The sequence below is a fragment of the Rhamphochromis longiceps genome, linkage group LG18 (assembly GCF_057381845.1).
Source record: "Rhamphochromis longiceps isolate RC_006_pf linkage group LG18, R_longiceps_female_GT1.1, whole genome shotgun sequence".
Classification (NCBI taxonomy): domain Eukaryota; kingdom Metazoa; phylum Chordata; class Actinopteri; order Cichliformes; family Cichlidae; genus Rhamphochromis; species Rhamphochromis longiceps.
This window is the reverse complement of record NC_140574.1, coordinates 3,327,184-3,347,203: the sequence shown is the minus strand read 5'-3', so window position 1 is coordinate 3,347,203 and position 20,020 is coordinate 3,327,184. Positions and strand designations below refer to the sequence as shown.

General features: G+C 45.3%; 2 protein-coding genes across 5 annotated transcripts in view; both read right to left on the bottom strand.

The window, feature by feature from the left end:
* Nucleotides 1–6,393, bottom strand: part of kcnq3 (potassium voltage-gated channel, KQT-like subfamily, member 3) — a 108,079-nt gene extending 101,686 nt beyond the window's left edge. Inside the window, exons 1-2 of the mRNA XM_085389251.1 lie at nt 6,113–6,393; nt 5,172–5,619 (exon numbers count right to left, since the gene is read on the bottom strand). Coding sequence (XP_085245377.1) covers nt 5,172–5,485 — 314 coding nt within the window. The 5' untranslated portion in view covers nt 5,486–5,619; nt 6,113–6,393. The remainder of the gene's footprint in view (nt 1–5,171; nt 5,620–6,112) is intronic.
* Nucleotides 6,394–16,436: 10,043 nt separating this feature from the next.
* The window catches only part of dnaaf11 (dynein axonemal assembly factor 11), a 34,750-nt gene continuing 31,166 nt past the window's right edge, over nt 16,437–20,020 (bottom strand). Inside the window, exons 12-13 of one of the 4 annotated variants that reach the window (XM_085388906.1) lie at nt 19,802–19,954; nt 16,437–19,430 (exon numbers count right to left, since the gene is read on the bottom strand). In XM_085388906.1, the coding sequence (XP_085245032.1) occupies nt 19,358–19,430; nt 19,802–19,954 (226 nt within the window). In that variant the 3' untranslated portion in view covers nt 16,437–19,357. Of the gene's footprint in view, nt 19,955–20,020 lie in introns of all 4 variants that reach the window. The other 3 variants (XM_085388905.1, XM_085388903.1, XM_085388904.1) reach the window with 3 other exon arrangements.

Below are 20,020 nucleotides of genomic sequence, written 5' to 3'. Positions count from 1 at the left end.
TACGCTGCCACATTCCCAACATCAACTAACAACAGAGACCAGTGAACATCAAAAATGGCCGACTGTTACAGAGAACATGTTTACGTGTTTTTTAAATGACGTGAGTGAGACATTTTTCCAGCACTGAATAAAATTTAGGTTTTAATGTCATGCCAGGTAAATTCCTTTTTTCCTTTTCTGTTGATTGGATGAAAGAAGACAGTTTCCCCCAAATACAGCAGAATATCTAACAGAATCCTATTCTAATGTAGTTCTATTGGTATCTCGTTACACAGAGAGTTTTGGTTTAGTTTCACCACAGTTACTCTGGATACCCTCCATGACATCGGCCTGTCAGCAGGGCTGAAGGCCACCAGAGTCAAGGATCAGTCGGCTGATTAAAAACATGAAAACAAGTTTTGTTTCATCAAAGTTCGACACGGTAAACAGAGCACGTGAAATCGAACGAAATCGATCTGGCGACCTGAACTGAAACCAATTTTTCCTTCATCTGCGACTCGCTGCAGGCAAAGTTTCCTCGCTTTCTAATTTATGAGCTTCATTTGAACTTATAGACATCAACAACTCCAACATGCAGAGCCAGTCCCACAGTTACAAACGTTCAAGGTTCCTGAATGTCCTCAAGCAGCTGGTTAAAGGAAGAAAAGGCTGCTGGGAGCCATTTTCACTGGTGGCTTTATCGTCATGGTGATGTAGTCCATGTTTGTGACAGCAGGACAACGTGTTGGTTTCCAACACACGTAACTTCACATGGAAATCTCAGGCTTGCAGTGAGTGTTTTGATCCAACCGTCTGCAGCAGGTGAGGACACGGTTCACCTGCCCGCAGGCTGAACTCGCCGAGGCTACGGACCAGGAGGGAGGAGGCGGAGCCTCTCTGCAAGATGACCGAGTCACTGGAGAGACATCTGATTGTTGTTTACTTTGTACAATAATCCAAAACACCTGGATTATTATAACTCCTGAAATTTCAAATGGTCAAACAGAGTTTTATGTGTATTTAAATGGAGTAAACTGCCCCTTTGATGAGTCTTCACATTTATGTAAAGTCACGTGTCAGTTTGGACGCGCATGTTTCAGTCCACCGTTTCTGTATTCGCCACTTCCTGTCACACCACCCCCAACACCAGAGCTCCCCTTCTTTCCTTTTTCACACGTCACTTCCTGCTCTGACACCAGCCGCCCATATGGAGCGGCCATATTGGGAGATGCATATGTCGTGTTGCTGAGAAAGCACGCGTCCTGCCAGTGGAGCACGAGATTCGCCACGAGTCAGTCTCTTGGGCTTGTTTTATCACATAGTAGCAAAAATAAACTGGAGTCAGGAGGACGGGTTTCCCCCCTGAGTTCAGACTCTCAGGCAGGACCATCTGTCTGAGCACACCAGAGGGTTAAGATCTTTTAACGAAGGATTATATGTAATAGAAAGTCAGCAGGAATAAAATAATGTTTCATATTATTAAATTAGGGCAACCTGGACTTCTAGTGAATATTTTAGCCCCAAATATTAACATTTGGAAGAATTTTTTTTTTTTTTTTTTTTATTCGCATCAGCTACGAGAATAAATAAGAGAAAGTCATTTCTTCACTGATCCATCAGGTAATCTTGGCCCAATAAACAATAGGAAGAAGAAACCAGCCGGTGCTATCTTGTTGTTTGTGGCTGCAGATGTTGAGTTTGTACCTCTGGCTGCTAAATAAAAGCTCTCGTTTGGAACAACGGTGAATTGTGAGAACAAACAAAAGGTGTTTTCCTGGAGCTGCGATCCGCTGTCGTTCTGGCAGCTCTGTCAGCATCCGTGAGACCCGAGAGCTGAAGTGTGTCCAAACAAGGAGCAAAAATAAAAAGAATATTTATTACAGTCAGCTTCGCCTGGATTCATTTCTGCCCGGCAGATTTTTACTGCAGAGGTGAAACCTTCACCCAAACTAACAACAGGCCCTTTTTACAGCTCGTGGACGCTGTTACGCAACCTGAAAACAGCCACAACTCAGCATTAGGTTATTCATGTAGAAGCTTCCTGCTGTTCTGGAATCTGGAGATTTCCCAGGAAGCATCTGCAGGTCCAAGTGTGGCAACATTTACCTGAAAAGCTAAAGTAACCGCCTCAGTCGTCTGCTGCTGATTGGATTTAACAACAAACTAAACCATCGGTTTGCTTCTTGACTGTAAACAGATTATTAATCCGGTTCAATGAATAAAACACATTTTCTGATGTTTCACAGGCTCATAAAGACGAGTTTAAGACCTCAGCTTTGAAAATACAAATTCCTTCTTATGAAGGTACCGACTGCAGTACAATGAGATTCAAACAGAGCTGCACTTACGAATGAAGAGCAAGCAAGACTCTTACACCAGCCTTCTTTCAGCTTTCCCATTACAGTGGTGAGATTAACCCGGATGAGCACAGCCATGTGATCGAAACACAACAAAGATCACTTTGTTACTGGTTAGGAAGCAGGGTGGTCGTTTTTCGCCCAAAGTAATCCAAATTTGAAAAGTAAACACCTGTAATCATATAAAACTGGCAACATAAAAGCCTGAAGACGTGACCACGCAGACAACCTGCAGTGAAGTGAAACAGAGGCAGTACTGCAAGGCTGGTGATAAACATCGTCCCAAACATCGCGTTTCACAAGCTTGTTAATGTAGTTTTAGGCATAAATTAAATTCAGGAATTCGTCTTCTGAGTTGCCTTTGAGTTTGGAGTTTAAATGACCATCACGCACTATTGTGATCTCAGTCAGCAGCATTCCTCACACCGTGTGCAGGAGGACAAAAAGAAGGAGATCCAACAGTTTTTCTGGAAATTTTGCAGACCAAACAAGATTTGAGGCGACGTTTCAGGTTTCAATCGCAGCTAAATGACGGTAAAATACCTTTTTGACCTCAAAACACAAAAATATGTTTGCGACAGACCCAAGATGCAGAAACACATTTACACCTGTCCGATCCAGGACGCGATCAAGTCAGCGCGTCCACATTTAATCGGGTTATTCCCTGATCAGCGTGATGTCACACAGAACTCTGACCTCTGACCCCCACACCTGCAGCAGGTAAGTTACGCCTTTGTCACATTGACTCAGCAGGAATAACATGAAAGGGTCTATGTGGATGTTTTTTAATGTAGTAGATTCTTGACTCAAAGTCGTGTCCCAGCACGACTTTGAGTCAAACAATCAGATTCGTCACATCGGAGTGATTTCAAAACTACAGGAAGTGCTTTAAAACCAAAGACGCCTCTTAAACCAGGAGGACGAGAACAGGACAGAGTTCATGCAGGTGCTGCCTGCTGCCTCTCCACAGCAACGTCTTTGAAGACACGCTGGATATAAAACTGGGAATCTGCACTTCAGGGCTTCAGCAGTGGAGGGAATCATCTCGCCACTCACACCAGAGACCTCAATTCAACTCCCCCCTGGGACAGATTTAGGTTATTGATTGATCCGCTATTAATCATCATTAACAGTAATGGTTTGGTTATGTTTGGGCAATAAAACCAGTTGGTTATGGTTAGAAAATTAAACTAGTTGCTCAGGTTTAGAGAAAGATCCCAGAGACAGTTGATTTACAGTGGTTTTCACGTTTTCTTAGTTGCCACGGTGACACATCCCCTCTGAAGAGTCTGCACATCTGGCTGCAGATGTGAAGCGTACCTCCTGAAAGATATTAACTTCAAATCTGACTGTTATGAAAAAAATCTGTGTCCATGTCTTCAAACAAACAGGTGATTTTTTTTGTGTTCTGGTCGTTCTTCAGATCACGGTTAAACAAACGAGCCGCCGCCTCAGAAGCAGCCGTCAGCCGCAGGATGCTGAGTAGGGATGGGTATCGTTTAGGTTTTATCCGATACCGGTGCCAAACCGGTACTTTTGAAACGGTGCCGGTGCTTAAACGGTGCTCGAATCGGTGCTTAAACAATGGAAAACACAAACTGTCCTAAAACTTCTCATGTTTAACTGTTTTCTGTAAAAAGATAACAATGTTAGTCTTCTCTGCAGCTATAGGGGGTTTATGGCATCACTCTTGGCTGGAAGCAGTGCTTAAACAAGGGAAAAACACAAACTTTGTCCAAAAACTTCTCATGTTTAGCTGTTTTCCACTTTTTCTTTGGTCATTTTAGCCTTTTAAGCCAGGGTGAAGGGAGTATCTGCCATCAAACAAGAGGACAGCCGCATGTAACTACGATGTTTGCTAGTTCACCTTACATAAATAACCATACTTTAAAAAAAAGCACCGAAATGTGCGCTGCTTTTCGGTCTGGTTACTACCGTTTATGTCAGAACCGATACCGGTACCCATCCCTAATGCTGAGGCCTCTGTGCACGCTGGGATCTTTTCTCTGGACATGAATCGGTCACGGACGTGCCCGACTGTCGGCCGTCTTTTCAGCACAGACACCTGCTCAGCAGCACTCACTATGACTCACCTGCTGCCTGGTTTTTGTGTTTTTACATAAATAAAAATATTTCCATCACAAATCAAAATTTTAAAATTAGCAGGGCTCAAGAAAAGTAAAGAAGAGCTCCTTTACTTTTGTCCACATTCACTCTGGTCTCATTTATTCATTTATGCAGTTTTTTTCTGTTTTATTGTGATTTGAATTTTAAAACTGAATTGAATAATCGTGATTATGTGATTGTAAGTTGAGCAGAAAAGTCCAACACTGCACGGGAAACAAAGATGCTGACGGTCACTCGGACCATCACTGAACGAGTCCCCCGCTCACAGCGAGCTCAGAGTTTGGTAACACACTTCAGCACCATCAGCCACCTGCTGGAGCTCCACTTATGTAACTCTTGTGGGTTTAAGTGGTTTCAGAGGTTTGGAATCCACATTTAAACCCATCCACCACACAGAATACCTGCACAGGTGAAACCTCTCTCGCCCTCTCTCTCTCTCACACACACACACACACACACACACACACACACACACACACACACACACACACACACACACACCAGAGAAACGATCCAGCAGCTGAAGCCTGCTGAGCGCTTACATAACCAGCAGCTACAGCGACATACAAGAGGAAGGTTTTCATTTCCAGCAGCAATATTAAGTTACAGCCTCACCAGCTTCATTAAGGCCTGAAAACTGCTGAAACAAAGTGCGAACGGAGAGCCGAGGAGAGGATCTCTCTCCTCTCTCATCATTCAGATACTCACACGAACGCGTGGTAGAGCAGCGCCCATCCTCTCGGCCTCTCCAGCGCGTCGTAGATCAGGTTCTGGATCTTCCTCTTGCGGATGTTATTCCTCTTGGCCGGCCGGGCGTAGTTCAGGGGGGTCTTGGCCAGCAGCCCAATGCCGATGCCCTGGGAGCTCCGCTTGTAGTCATCCCGGCCCGGAGCCACCAACAGCAGGGCGCCATCCTTGTCCGCTCCTGTGGTGCTTTGGTCCAGTAAGTCCCCGGGCGGAGCGCCGGAGGGCTTCTTCTGCTCGTCCGAGCCGCTAACGACGGTCCTGGACCGGAGCCCCATGGTCAGTGCTGGATGCCCGGTGTGGGCAGCATGCCATGATCCGGGCGCTGGATCCGGAGACACCCCCCTCTCCTCAGCCGCGGGTCATGTAAGGATGTGGTCCCCGGCGCGAAGGGAGGTGCTCAGCAGTGTGACTGGAGAACGGGAGGAAAGGAGGAGTGATGGAGGGAGAGGAGACAGAAACGGAGCGTTACTACAGGAGAGCATCGGCATCTGGTACAGCAGCGCGAGGACAATGTGCGTAAAAACCGCGCATAACATGCACGCGCTGATCACCACGAGAACACACGGAGAGGTGAGGCCGACGCGGAGTGGGATATAAACCCACTAATGCGCAAAAACAGCTCCTTTTCCCGGGAACACAGTCTCCGTGTAACGCGACACGAGGCGAAAACACACCTGATCACACCGGGCGATCCCATCAATCAATAATCTGTAAAATAGAGCAACAATTGCCCACTTCCCAAAGAGCCAGCACTCCCCCATAAACACACACACACGGGATAGACAAAGACCTGGCGACACACACACACACACACACACACACACACACACACACACACACACACACACACACACACACACACACACACGGAATCAGAGAGCGCTAACACCACCGAGCCCTACCGGCAGCGCATCCCGGCCATGGCTTCTGTCTCCGGGGCTCCCAGCCTCCATCCACCTGCAGAGGAAGCGGTGCTGAGGCGGAGGAGGAAGAAGAGGGGGAGGAGGAGGAGGATGGAGACGGAGGATGAAGAGCAGAGATGCTGCGCGAAGGAGGTCGATACTGAAACTGAAGCGGAGGAGAAGCAGCAGGGAGGAAGATGAGAGAGAGGGAGAGAGAGGGAGGCTTTCAGCAGCAGCAACGCAAACGCCCCGAGCGCGCGCACTCACATCCAGGCATGCATACGTGCACGCGCTCAAGAAAGCGTCCACCTTCGCGTATTCAGGAGGAAAACGCGCTCTGCTTGTAAAGACAGGTAGATGCAGGCAGACGCGCGCACGACAATCCGCTCAGTCATGTAGAAGTGCACGCGCCTGTGTGCACATGCATGTGCAGGGAAACGGGCTCTTTATTTCAGAGGCAAAACAGAAAAACAGAGTTACATAAAGACGAAGCTTCCGCTCCTTAAAGGGTTAAAAAACAACGGACACACGGAGCGGACTTCAGATTCTTTAGAAACATCATTTAAAGCGCAAATCTCACCACTGACCTTTGCTTGATGGGTTTACGTTTTCTAAAAGTTGGACTTTTTGTAAAATTTCAATAAAATCAGAATGAAGTGTCTTTAAATTTTCCTGTATGGCTGCGATAGCATGTCAGCTGTTGTTTTCTGCGTTTCAGTGCAGAGGCCAGGAGGGGTCAGAGGCTCTGCCTGCCAATATTTGTTGTTTGAAAGTCAAAAAGCTCAGATAAAAGAAAGAAAGGACGCAGAAAACAAGCAGAGAGAAGCAACAAACCCCACAAAACCGAGTCCATAGAAAACAAAAATCCGCAAGGAGACAAAAATAACTACAAAAAAAGATTCAAATTAACCACCGAAGCAAAAAACACAGCAAATCAGTTTAAACCTTGAAAACTAAAAAGTCTTCAAAGTGAAGCAAAAACAACCTGCTGATGCCAAATAACCACAAAGACCTAAAACAATCTCACAGAGACGCTAAAAGCCACAAGCTGATGAACTAATGCAGAAAGAGCACAGAGGGAGGTAAGACCGATCAAATTCGCCCCTTTTCCATCAAAGCGATCCCACTGAGAAAACACTCAGTGGTTTTAAGACAAATGTAAACAAGAACCACTGGGAAACATTATGCGTACAACAAAAATGTCAACAATGGAAGAACAGAACATAAAAAAGTGAGACAGCCGGTGTTTTATTATCCAGCTCTTACATTTCAGGTGATCTTTGATTTGTTAGTTTGCTGTTCTTAGACATTGTTGTGTTTCCATTCTGTTCCTCTGTGTTAGGTAGGCTGTCTTATTTCCTGTGTTATTTTGGCAGCCTGCGTTGTGTTTATCTTAATAACGTTCAGCTGTGTTTAGGTCCCGCCCACTTCCTCTTCCCTCATTATCTCTCATCTCCGTCTTCCTTCTTTTCTCCTGTTGTGATGTTGAGTTTCTAGTGATGTGCACAACTACTCGACTAGAAACTAATCATCCTTTTGTCCCTGGTCAGTACCTGATGTATTAGTCATGCAATCAAATTAATATTTAAACTGATGCCCAAATGCCAAAGTTGTTGTGTCCTAAATGCTATGTAACCATCTGCCACCAGATGGAGCTGCAGCTCCGACATTGCTGTAGAAACATGTAGGGAGCATCTTTTTGTTAAACCTGTCACTGCTCTGTATTTTAAAAGGCAAAAGAGCAAGATTAAATGTAAGTGGCAGAAATTAGCTTCCTGTGAAGGGTGGATGGGCTCCTCAGAGTGAGGAGTCCAGCTCCTCGGAAGGGCTCAGACTGCAGCCACTACTGCTCCACATTGAAAGGAGGCAGTGGAGGTGGTGGCCTGCTGGATGAGGTGTCCCAGGCAAGTGAAATGCTTGGAGTTGTTGTTTTATCATTTTATTAAAATAGTTGTTATGAACTGTAGAACAGTGTGTATTATTTGTAATGTACAACAATGCGCTACACAAAGATTTTTCAATGTTAATTTGCCGTATTTTAAAAATATGTGAACATCTATTGTAGTGTTGATATTTTCATATTTAACATCATTTTTATTTAAGTGTTTTTCTTCTCCACTATCTGTTTGGAGTTTAACGCTCATCGTTCACAATGCACGATGCCGTGCAGCTACGCAGCGTGATTCGTTACCGAAGAACGTAATAAGTCACCAGGAACACTTCCTGTTTTATTTTGAAATCTGTTTTACCTTCTGATTTGTTCCTGTTCCACCTGTCTCAGTTCACACACTCGCTCTCAGTGTAGTTGTTTAGCGTTGGAGCCGCCGCTCCTGTTCTTCTTCTGTGTTCTCGGCTTGTGTTGGACTTTCTTGGTTTGACTACGTTTCTGCCTTCGCTGGCTGCCCAGGTGTGGATGATTCCTGCCTTCTGGATTTTCCTCTGCTTCCATCTCTCCTGATTTGGATCCCTCTCCTTGACCGTTACACTTCTCACCTTAAATGCCCTAACCTCCTGTTAGTAAAGCTTCCTGATGATTGATTCTCAAACCTTTTGAAATGTGTGCTGGATCTTAAACAGAGAACCAGCAATGTGTGGGAGGAGACGCTATTGACCACAGAGTGTTCACAAGGCCGCACGGCGGCAGATTCTATCATAATAAAACACCTTTCTGTGAGTCTGCGATATGTTACGGCACCATTTGCTGCTTTACAGCATCTGCCATTGTAATTTGAAGCATGAAGTCAGCAGCTGCAGAGAGTTTGTAGCAGCAGCTTCCTGAGAGCATCGCCTTCAGCCCCCACAACCAGCTGCTTCTTCTGCACACATAGAAGTTTCTCTTCTGTTTTTAAACCAGGCGCCATCCAGGGAAGTCGTGTCAGGTCAGGTTATTCATAAGCACATATAAAAACAGCACAAGTGCGGCACAGCTGAATGGAATAAAACAGAGCAGCTGTGTCTTTACGCGAGGTTTAAAGATGTTGGTGACGTACTAATTTGAAGGAGCAGACAGTTCCAGAGTTTAAGTGAAGCTACAGCAGAGCCTGATTCCAAAATAAAAGCTTTAGCAATAAGCAAAAGTGGATGAAACAAAGGTAGGGACTAGTTTCTCACAGTGAGCAGACAAGTGAACATTTTTAATCTTCACAAGGCTTCCTGTCCTAAATCCTTAACTAACCAGAACGCATGCAGAGTGCTCTTGTTTTATGAGCTTAGTCACCTTCCTGTGTGAGAACGCGTATCGTTTGTTTATTTGTCTTTTTCATTTACCAGCCGAGTGCTACTTTCACTTTACATTTAATTCAGTGAACTTTAATTGAGTGAAGACAGAAAATACTCTCCACAGTGCGGGGCAGCACATCGTAACACTGTGAGCTCATTTTATCACAAAGGTCGATTTAGAAAGATTTTCAGGTGTTCAGGAGGCTTCAGGTGTTTGAAGGAACGCGTGAACGTCCATATGTGTCATCGGCTCTGCAGCTCAGCCTCCGCCGTCTCCCGCTGTCTACTCTGAGATTCTCTGCACATTACCGACACCGTGAATCTGCTGACTCCTCTCAGATTTTTACATTTCTTTGCAGAAAAGCTGAGAAGTTCCTCTGAAAGCAGAAGCAGGCGTCAGTGTTGAATATTAATGATTCTGGTCCCACATGGATCCACTTCTAAAATATATAAAGTTGCAGGTTTGGCCTGAGGACATAATAAGTGAGAAGAGGTGATAACAAGAGGACACTTTGATACCTCAGACGTCACTTTGTTGTTCAGGTCAACATGTACATGTGTGAAGGCACCACTAATCCAGGAGCCACGTTTACTTTCACAGACTCACACTAACACTGTTACCATTAACTACATGCAAAACTACAAAACGAGGACTGAGGTTTATTTAAACGCTGATGAGCACGGCCTGGACTGCACAAGAAAGGATGGAAAGAAACACAAAACTGCATAAGGTGGAAGCAGGAAGACTGGATGAAGTGATGAAGACAAGGACGAGTGAATTTACAGATGGCTGAAAACAACTTTCAGCCATACATTTCAGGTTATCCCAGAATTTTGACGTCCAGCTGAAAATTCTGAGAAAATAACTTGAAGTTGAAAAAGTCATTAGAAATGTCAAGTTCTCTGAGATTAAAACTTGGCTACGCCTGGCAAATATTATTTTATTCATTTATTTATTGTCAGTGGTGGAAACGCAAAACAGACAATCCAGCAATGAAAGGACTGCATCTGGGATAAAGAGCTACTCCTAACCTTCAAAGTAAAAACAGGAGAAACTAAAATACAACACTGACACAAGAAAACTAACAAGAAACAAAAAAACATCTTTGTGGCCTGGGAAAACCAGGGGTGTCAAACATGAGGCCCGGGAGCCAGAATCAGCCCGGCAAAGCATCCAATCAGGATGGACAGTGTTAGGAAATTTGAAGGAGGGCAGAAATTTTGGACTTTTAACTGCAATTTCCTACATTTTTACAACTTTTCCTACAGACACAGACCTCGTCCTCATACTATTTTAAATAACAACTACGCGATTAAACGATTTGTTTTTCTACCTGCTGTTTTGACAGTATAAAGGACATCTTCTCTGAATGAACAAAACTTTTCTGTCATTTCTTAAATTTGAGGCCCAGAGAGTCGTGCTGAGAGATTTCTCTCATTTACTGCAGCAGTACACTAACGCAGACACACGACCGAGGCCTGGATCCTGGAAATATCTGCAGTGGAAATGTGGATGTGCAGGGAAGAACAATGAGACAAAGTCAGAGCCGCTCTTTCCAGGAAGGAGTCCTGTGTTTGACCACACAAAGGCTAACAGGATTTACCCAGAAGAACAGAGCAATCTTAAAATAGATTGATTGCACGTCTTGGTGGCCTTTAGTATTTCTGCTTAATTGGTAACGGTCGTCGGATTTGACTAATTATCTGTATGAAAAACGGCCGAACGAGTCTCTAATTGAAAAAGCAATAATTTGACTCCAGCTGTCTGCTGCTGCACAGGACGGTCCGCTGCTTCCCAGCTCCGGGTGGACAGATGGGAATCAGACCATAAAGCTTAGAAGAAAATGGATTTTCCTGATGGTCTTTCCTTTTTTTAGCTTTCAACTCCATTAAATCCTCCAGTGAAGTGAGTTACAGCCTCTTTGCCCTAATCTTCTTCAGGAAACTGCGAGGCCTTTTCAGAAGCCTCTCCTGCCTGCGGGATTCAAACCTGTGACCTCCTGGTCACAGCCAGGTATTTAGGCAGGAGCAGATTGACGACGCTTGGCTGAACATTTCAAAGCTCCCTGCAAGTGTCAGTTTGTGGGTGTGAGGTGTCTGGTGATGGACGAAGGCTCCGATCAATACTTGTGTCCGTGAATGGAAGAAGATTTGTCATCCATGTAATTTTACAGGCTCAGAATAGCACGCCGTCCCCGAGCAGAGACCATCCGTCCTGCAGGCAGCTGACAGCTGGAGTTATGTGATGATGCAGCAGCATGGTGGGAACCTGAAGTGCCCTGCAGCATGAATGTTTGGACACATCGTTTAAAGTAAAATAAAACGCAGATATGTCGCTTTAAACATGGCCACACACAGACTGTATGTAGAAGATGGACATAGCTGCAGTGATGTCACAGTTTAATTTCTGTGGTCCAGATGTGAGCGTTGTGGCTGTTGCTACATCAGATTGTTGGAATTAGATTAGAAATTCAGATTTTTCTGCACTCATGTGAAAAAGCCTTCTTCCTGTTCCCGCATTTCACAATAAAAGTCCCCAACAAATAAACTCCACACCTGCTGCAGTTAAAGAAACAATTTGCAGATCCTGCAGATTTCAGGGTTTAAAATAAAAATATTTTCTGTAGTGTTACACATTATGTAGAGGAGGACTTCATAATGTTTAATAGATGTAATAATAAAAACTGTTACTGTAAAAGTCACTTTAGATATTTCTATCAGCGTGTACTGCATTGGTTGAAAGTCTGAGATGAATGCCTCTGATTATCTGAGACAAGTTTAATAAAAACTCTGACATCTTCCTCTTCTCCTCCTGCACTGAAACTCCATCTTCATCATCCTTTGTCCAGCAGCCTCTGCTCTCCCTCTTCTGCACATGTCCAAACATATCAGCCTCACCTCTCCACCTGAGCTGTCCCTCTGATGCGACTGAGCACCTTCAGCTCTGCCTCTTCTTGTCATTGATGTTTTCTTGCTGTGAGTTTTCACTCTTCTTATCAAATACAGGAAATAGTGAAAGATAAAGCATGTCCAAACCTGTACCAACCATCAGTACTGTACATTTCAACATTTAAACACACTCAGAGACGGAATCAAGAGTTACTGCTCCGCAAGAAATAAACTTCAAGCTGAAAGCAAACATGTATCATGTGTGTGACACATATGCGATGCTGAGGTGAACATAATGCACGGATCTCAGGCAGCAGTAATTTTACTGTCACCGTTTCACGTCAGTCAGCGAAGTTTCTAAGAAAAGTATCTTAACAGCAGACAAATGTCATATTTTCAGATCCTTTGATATCCAGTAGAGACACGTCACCATAGAAACCAGGAAAACTGTCTTCTCCAGCCTCCAAATGTGGACTTTTGTTGTGCTTTAGAAGCAGAAAATCTCAGTTTGTGTCCACAAACCTGAATCTGAACACACAAGATGAGGCCGCACAATTTTAATGCATGACAGGAAGTCGGCAGTCAGTGGTGACACACTGACCATATCTGGACGGGTGGGCGGAGTTATCAGCTAACACTAGCTTGGGCATAAAGAGTACAGTTGGCACAGACAGACACCTGCTAATGAATCGCGAACAGACTAAAATAAAAGTTTAACTGTGGAAACTGAAGCTCAGACTTTGGCAGCCGTGTTTAATCAGGGTTTCTGAACAGTAACACTGTAATGAGTCACAGCCGGGTGAATATCTGCCTGTTTACAGTCAAAATTATCCTCCGTAACGTTGAGCTGAAGCCAGAAACACGCTGAGGCTGTTGCTGTTTCCAGATGAGCAGCTTGCATTTCACGATAAACCTGATATGAAACGTCCTCGTGCGGCTCCACGTCTCCGCCGTCCTCCGGGGTCTTGGACTCATCACCTGTCAGGTGCAGCAGACGATTTTTCTGTTTTATTCTGCACCCTCCCCTCAGCTTTCATGTCTGAGAGCTGCAGGCACTGAGGTGGAGCCGACCAGTGTTCGGGCCCACAGAGACCTCCAGAATGGACCTGTTCTTTCCTCCCCCGTCCTCCATGAAAACACCTCTTACAGCGATGGAGCAGCGATGGATGAAAACTGAAAAGCCACGTCACCGTTTCAAACTGCTCGTTGGTTCATGCCAGACCTGAAGGCTTTTTATCAACAGAGGAAGTCAGGTCAATCCCACTCTTCTTGAGACTTCTGTCATAAATAAGGAAAACTGTATGTACGTTCACAGTCTGTGTCTGTGGAGCGGTGACAAATTAAAGGAAAAACCTTGAATGGGTGACCTGTGCAGTGAGAGGGTTTTTTGCTGGCAGGGCGTCCTGAGTGATGGCCTCTGTCCTCACTGATGAAGTATTTCCACCCTGATGGAGCGGTCCCCCTCCACAGGACGCGAGGGCTCACTGACTGGTGTGATGAAGATGATGTGGATCATATGCTTGGGCCTTCGCAGACCTCGGGCCACCCACAGCGACTCTGAGCAAGGCGTTTGTCAGAAATCCAGCCGCTGAATAATTAAAGGTGTTACAGGCTGCTGTGTCATATCTGCATGATGTGGCAGACTCTTCAGCTGCACAGACAAAGAGAGGAGGGGGCGGTCGGGAAACTGAGCAGAGTCACTTTATTTAGCTTTATGTGGACAATGATGACTGTTGTTGTTTTAAATTACGGCGCTGAGATGAGATACAAAGACCAAAAAACGTTTATTTCTGCTGTAAAGTTGGACAATTTAACTCTGAGGGTCTGACTCACTGCCTCAAGTGGAGATCACAGGAACTGCAGTTTGGAGGTTAATACACATATTGGGAAAATCTGTGCTAGATAAAAATGACTGTCAGCTGCCAGCAGATTTATCTTTGGTATAAATTTATTTAGGTTATTTTCAGAAGAACTGGGATTGTTAGTAACTTCATCATCTCTGCGGTGTAGGACCAGCGGCTCAGGCTGGTGCTGTAAAGTTGTGGAGATATTTTCTTGGCCTTCTTAGAAGCAGCTGAGCATCGTTTAAAAGCTGACCATCTCCATCTCTTTATGACCACAATGCGCTCATCTCATTGTGGACATGCTCCTGATCCAGGCCTGTGCTTCACCGACAGGGTGGGGTTGGGTGTTCTCGGCCAACAGCTTCAGTCGGCGGCACTGATGTTGAGCGTTCACTGATGTCTGTGAACACCGGCTTCAGAGTGCCACGCCCACCTTTAATAAACCAATCAGCTGTAACTAAAAGCTGCCGTTTGGCTTTCTAAGAGATAAAAATAAGACTGAGAAATGGACAGACACTTTAAACGTGTCTCACAGAATAAATTTTCTGTTTCTACTTTGATGTCTCACTTCATTTTGCTGCTGATAAAGTTTCCACGAACTCTGTGACCCAGTTTGGTTCGGGGATGGGATGAGCGGGCTCCCACCAGCAGACAATCATCCTTTTAAGCGCTGCTGTATCCGTGAGGGATATGCTGTAGACTTTTCATTAGCACATAAATTAAATGTCACTAAGTAATAAAACCGACTGACGCGCCTCCTTCCACGAGAGGTGATGGTGCTCTGGTGTGTGTTAACCTCCGTGATGCGAACACGTGAGGCCGCCGTGTGATTCAGTGCTCGCTCAGTTGAGGTCGTCGTGAATCAAACCGCCGTGAAAAACGACTTTGTCTGTCAGCTCCGAGCTTCAGTCACGGTCCAGGAGATTCACGACTCAGCATAAATGATAAATACAACAAATCACCACGTGGCTTCTGAGTGTGGAGGACACATATAGAGGTATAACGCAGCTCCTCCACCCAGAGGAGTCCATCAGACGAAGGCTCCACCTGGAGCTGCTCCTGAGATTATTTTGGATCCATCAAAGCAGCTCACTCTCTGCCTTAAAGAAGCTCAGTTAGCTCCTCCTCCTTCAAGGAAGCTGTCTTCTGATTGGCTGCCCCCCACAAACAGAAGGTAAGAACAGCACAGAGCTTAGAGAGTTTGTCTCAATACAAAATGTAACCTCAATAATTGAAATTTGGACCATGTTTGATGTGAGCATCCACCACTGGAACAGCACACGTATGACTGGAAATAAAGAAAAGTGGAGAACATTTCCCGTGAGGAGAGTTTCATAAGATTCCTTCTTTGACGTTCACGGGATAATAAAGAGCTTCCCACAGGCTGCAGAGCGAGCATCACCGCTCTGCATCAGCCCTTCGCTGCAGCGCAGAGATGGCGAGAGGGAGGAAACCAGTAAATTATTCATCCCAGAGAGGAAAGAAGGCGAAGAGGGAGGGAACCCAAAGAAGGAAAGGCCAATGTCTTCTCAGACCAGTGCCACATAAAACCAAACATTTTCCTGCCCAGCAGGGATCCAGTCTCCTCACTGGGTCCCTGGGCTCTGCGTGCAGCCGCACAGCGAGGACGTAACCCCGCAGAGTGACTGGATGGAGTAATTAAGCTGAGATGCAACCACCTCCAGGGTGTTCCTCCACTGTGGTCCTCTCACGCTTCAAGGTTTGATGTGTTGCATGTTCAGAGATGCTCTTCAGCATGGATGTAACATCTAAATATTTGAGTTAGAGTTTCATCTCAGTGAGACTTTACCTGGATAAATAAAGGATACCAACAGGCTTGGGGTGATTGCTGCTCACTGGGTGTATCCCCCTTCTTTCGGGGGGCTGTTCTGTTTAAACCTTAGAGATGGTTGTGGGAACCTCCCAGTGAGAGCTTCAGCAGGTCGTCTTGACCATGCCCTTATACCCAAACGCACAGCCATGTGACCGGCTGAGTATATATTTGTGTTAGCGAGCAGTTGGACACATATACCAAAAAAGTGGAGAGTGTATATGTGGTATAAACACACCTGACATCTGCCATATAAGGTGGATCTGTGGCACGCTGAGTCAAGCTGCAGGTGTGAGCCACATTTGTGCCAGAATATCTGAGTTTTCTGGCTGTAAACTCTTCTCACTGTATTGTATTTGTTATTTACGGCCTGTGAAAGGAGAAACATGATAACATCACCAACGAAGCACTGAGTGGACTCGGCAGCAGAGAGTTCAGAGAGGCTGAAATGCTTAAACCTGACATGTAGCACTTATAAAATACAGCAAAAAGAAGAAAACCTGAGGAGACGAATAAAAATAACTGGAGGCTTTTCTTCCCGCTCAGAGACGAGTGTGATCGGAAGTCTGATGGCTCGGACTGAAAGGAAACGGCGAGCGTTACGAGTCAGTACCGTCTGACCCGGGTCAAAGCGATGAGGCGGTGCTGCTTTCACAAAATGAGTGGGACCGTCCGCTGTCATGGCAACAGACAAAAATCGATGGAGCTCGGACAGATAAGAAACGGGTTCTTGTGTCTCTGAATTTAATCAGACGGCAAGAAAATCTGGTTCATTCTGGTTCTGATCTGATTGAGTGTTTAAACAGGAGGGAGGTTCACGCAGGCAAAGGAGGTGAAAGCTAAAAACAACTCTCTTCTTAAACAGATTCACTCCACAGGTCAATACTAAAGGTAGACTGACTATAATCTGCAGCTCTGACATCTGCAGTGCTAAAAGCCATCTGCTCAGTAAAAAAACAATTACTTCTGTCACAAACAATCCAGCGCTGCACGAGCTCATAATTCAGATTGTACGACTAAAAAACAACAAACAGGCCCACAGCCTGCCCCACAGCCCGCCCCGCTTCATGCGCCGAACAACGTGAACCAATGTGACCGACTCAGTGGTGTAACTTAGTACATTTACTTTATTATAACAGTACAGCTTTAATGTACTTTAATTATTGAGGTTATTAAGAGGAAGAATTATTAAGAAGAAGAGCTCAGTGCATCATGGGAAGTCCTCCAGCAGCCTGAGCCTGTAGCAGCATAACCACAGAGATGCTTCAGGGTCACCTGATCCAGCCCGAACTAGCAAAAAGGAAAGTTTGAAGCCTAATCTTAAAAGTAGAGATAGTGTCTGTCTCCTGAATCCAAACTGGAAGCTGGTTCCACAGAAGAGGGGTGAAAACTGAAGGCTCTGCCTCCCATTCTACTTTTAAATACAACAAGTAAACCTGCAGTGTGAGAGCGAAGAGCTCTGATGGGGTCATATGGTGCTACGAGGTCTTTAGGATAAGATGGGGCCTGATTATTTGGCATTTTTTCTTTTCAGCATTTTTACAGTAGTCTATCAGGCTATTGATCTATCTCCATCTATTTCTCACTTTGATGACAACAACCTCATGAAAATCCTTAACCTGCACTCTTTCTAATGGCCAGCAGGGGGCGACTCTTCTGGCTGGAAAATGAAGGGCAAGCATTAAAAATAAAATGACCTGATTTCTCCCGTGATTTATGACCTCTGTGAACTCTCTCCACATGAGTTTATGATGCCATTCGTTAGTTTCAGATTTCATTTAAATCATTTCCAGGTTCATTTACAAATTCTGCTCCAAATGAGAGTAAAATAGACAAAAAGACTGTGATTTCTGGCGTGTCTAGAGTGTTATTGACAAGCTGTTAGTGAACGAGTGTGCAGTGTCCTCTCTCACTGCAGGGAAGTCAAAGCGGACAGGAACACCTTTACCTGCAGTGATGACGGATAACAGCCTGAACACGCTCACCTGGTTTAGGCTCAGGCAGCAGCAGCAATGATACAGACAGAGGAACAGAGTAAGGAAAGAAGCTGACCGCTGCCTCAGACCTCCATCATGGAGGAAGCATCCACCAATCGAACACCAGTTAACCACAACACACCTGAGTCAGGAGAGGCAGAAACACTGAAACGCTTCAGCCGTGATAACGACGAGGAGCTAAACGAGCTGTTAAATGGGACTAATGGAGCATTTGCCACTGACGCACGAAACTCTCGCAGCAACCTGAACCTCGAGGGCGTATTTCAGAGGCCGGCGGTGGTGTTGGTTTGTTTCATCACACAGGAAAAAAACAGTGAGCACAAACAGAAAACGTCTTATCTGCACAGCCACACGACAGAGAGGGAAGCTCATTTATCAATAATTAATGAAGCGAAGCAGACGCGAGTGCAGCACAGACCGCAGATCTGGGTCGAAGGAAAATAATGTGGAAACTTTCCAAGCTGTCGTGTTTCAATGTTTAAACAGCGGCGTGAAACATTTCATTGCAGGATGATGATTGGCTGGAGGGAAACCCAGTAAACATATTCATGTTTTCACTTCAGGAAGAAACGATGATATAAAAATGTTAAAGTGTTCTGTGAACTGGCTGTTTAGTTACTTGTTTTAATAAGAAATCCATTATATCGTTACCTAAACATAAAAACCTTTCAGTTTGAACTGAAATAAAAGCAAAACCTATGATTAAGTGTGGTGACTGTGGTCCAGGAGGCTCATTAAAGGCGCCTGCTCGCTGCAGTTTACATGTGTTTGAACAACAATAAGTCCTTATATTAAAAACTCAAATCGAAGATGGCATCACAGAGGCTTTTCCTCCTGCAGCCGCACCACAAACATCCAAATCTCCCAGATGGCTCGAGCCACGGGGTCCAAATATAGAAGGCTGGATGATAAAAGACGAGCGAGGCTGTCGGGAGGAAAAATGGTCCAACGCCAAAATGAGTTCTCAAGGCGCTGCGGCTGTAACGGCGCTCAGAGCCAGGAGGAGGAGTCGTCGTTACCTCCGAGCTTTTTGGGGTGACAACTCAGAGGAAAGCAGAGACCCAGGAGACTTCAAGGAGAGATGAACAAGCTTCAGAATATGCTTGGACCGGCGTCCTCCGGGCACAAAGCAGAGGCTCTCTGATCAAAGCCGGGCGCAGAGAGTGAGCGAGCTTCTGAGCTTTGAGGAGGAGCATCACAAAAAAAGAGAAAACACAGCAGGGCAACGCACAACGGCAGCCAAGATGGCAACCAGGCCACAGGCAGAACTCAGACGATTGATTTTCAGGCTGAAATCTACACGAGGGTTTGAGGGAGACCAGCAGCAGCGTCTCTCTGTTCATCCCTCCTAACAGGGCTGGCTTTTAACAAATGCATCATTTCAAAGGAGACACAGAATTAGACAACGATGTTTATAGTGAGGAAGTGTGATGTTGCGTTGCTTCAGTAAAGCTGTGCCAGCGTTTCAGCTCTCGGCCTCGCCCTGCTGCAGTAACGAGCAGAGAGTCTTCCCCCGATCGGCCATGTCGTCTTTACAGCTGCTTTAAAAAGGGCAGAAAATGTGTTTGAGTGGAAGCTGCCTCTTCACAGCTTTAATTACATTTACTTTTTGTGTACCAACAATAAAACTGTCCAGTTGAATTCATGTCCAGGTGTCTCATTAATATGTGTTTAAGGCTGGTGGTAAGGACATTTATTAAATGCTGAGACATCAGGTTTGCAGACTGAACCATACACATCAGGAAATCTGCAGTGGTTCATTTGCACACATCTGCAGGTCAGAGGAAATCTAAAGGTCCGTTTAAAGGAAATATCCCGTCTCTTTGTTCCAATCATACAGTCTGAGTGTTATATAAGCTCATCCTTGTACTCTTATATGAGTGGGGGGACATCAGGGTCGTCCACGAACCCTTCAGAGAAGTGATCCTTGGCGGCTGGTGGATCCGGTCTGGATGTTTCCATCGGCCCTTCTTTGGCGATCTGGCGTGGCACGATGTTGGCGAGGTCGACGGCTGTGCGCTTGCTCGGGTCGACTTCGAGCCTCTCGGGAACGTTATTTTTCCTGTCGAGATAAAGGAGAATTATGAAGGTCTTAAATAAGTAAAAGAGCTTCGTGAAAGACACAGGT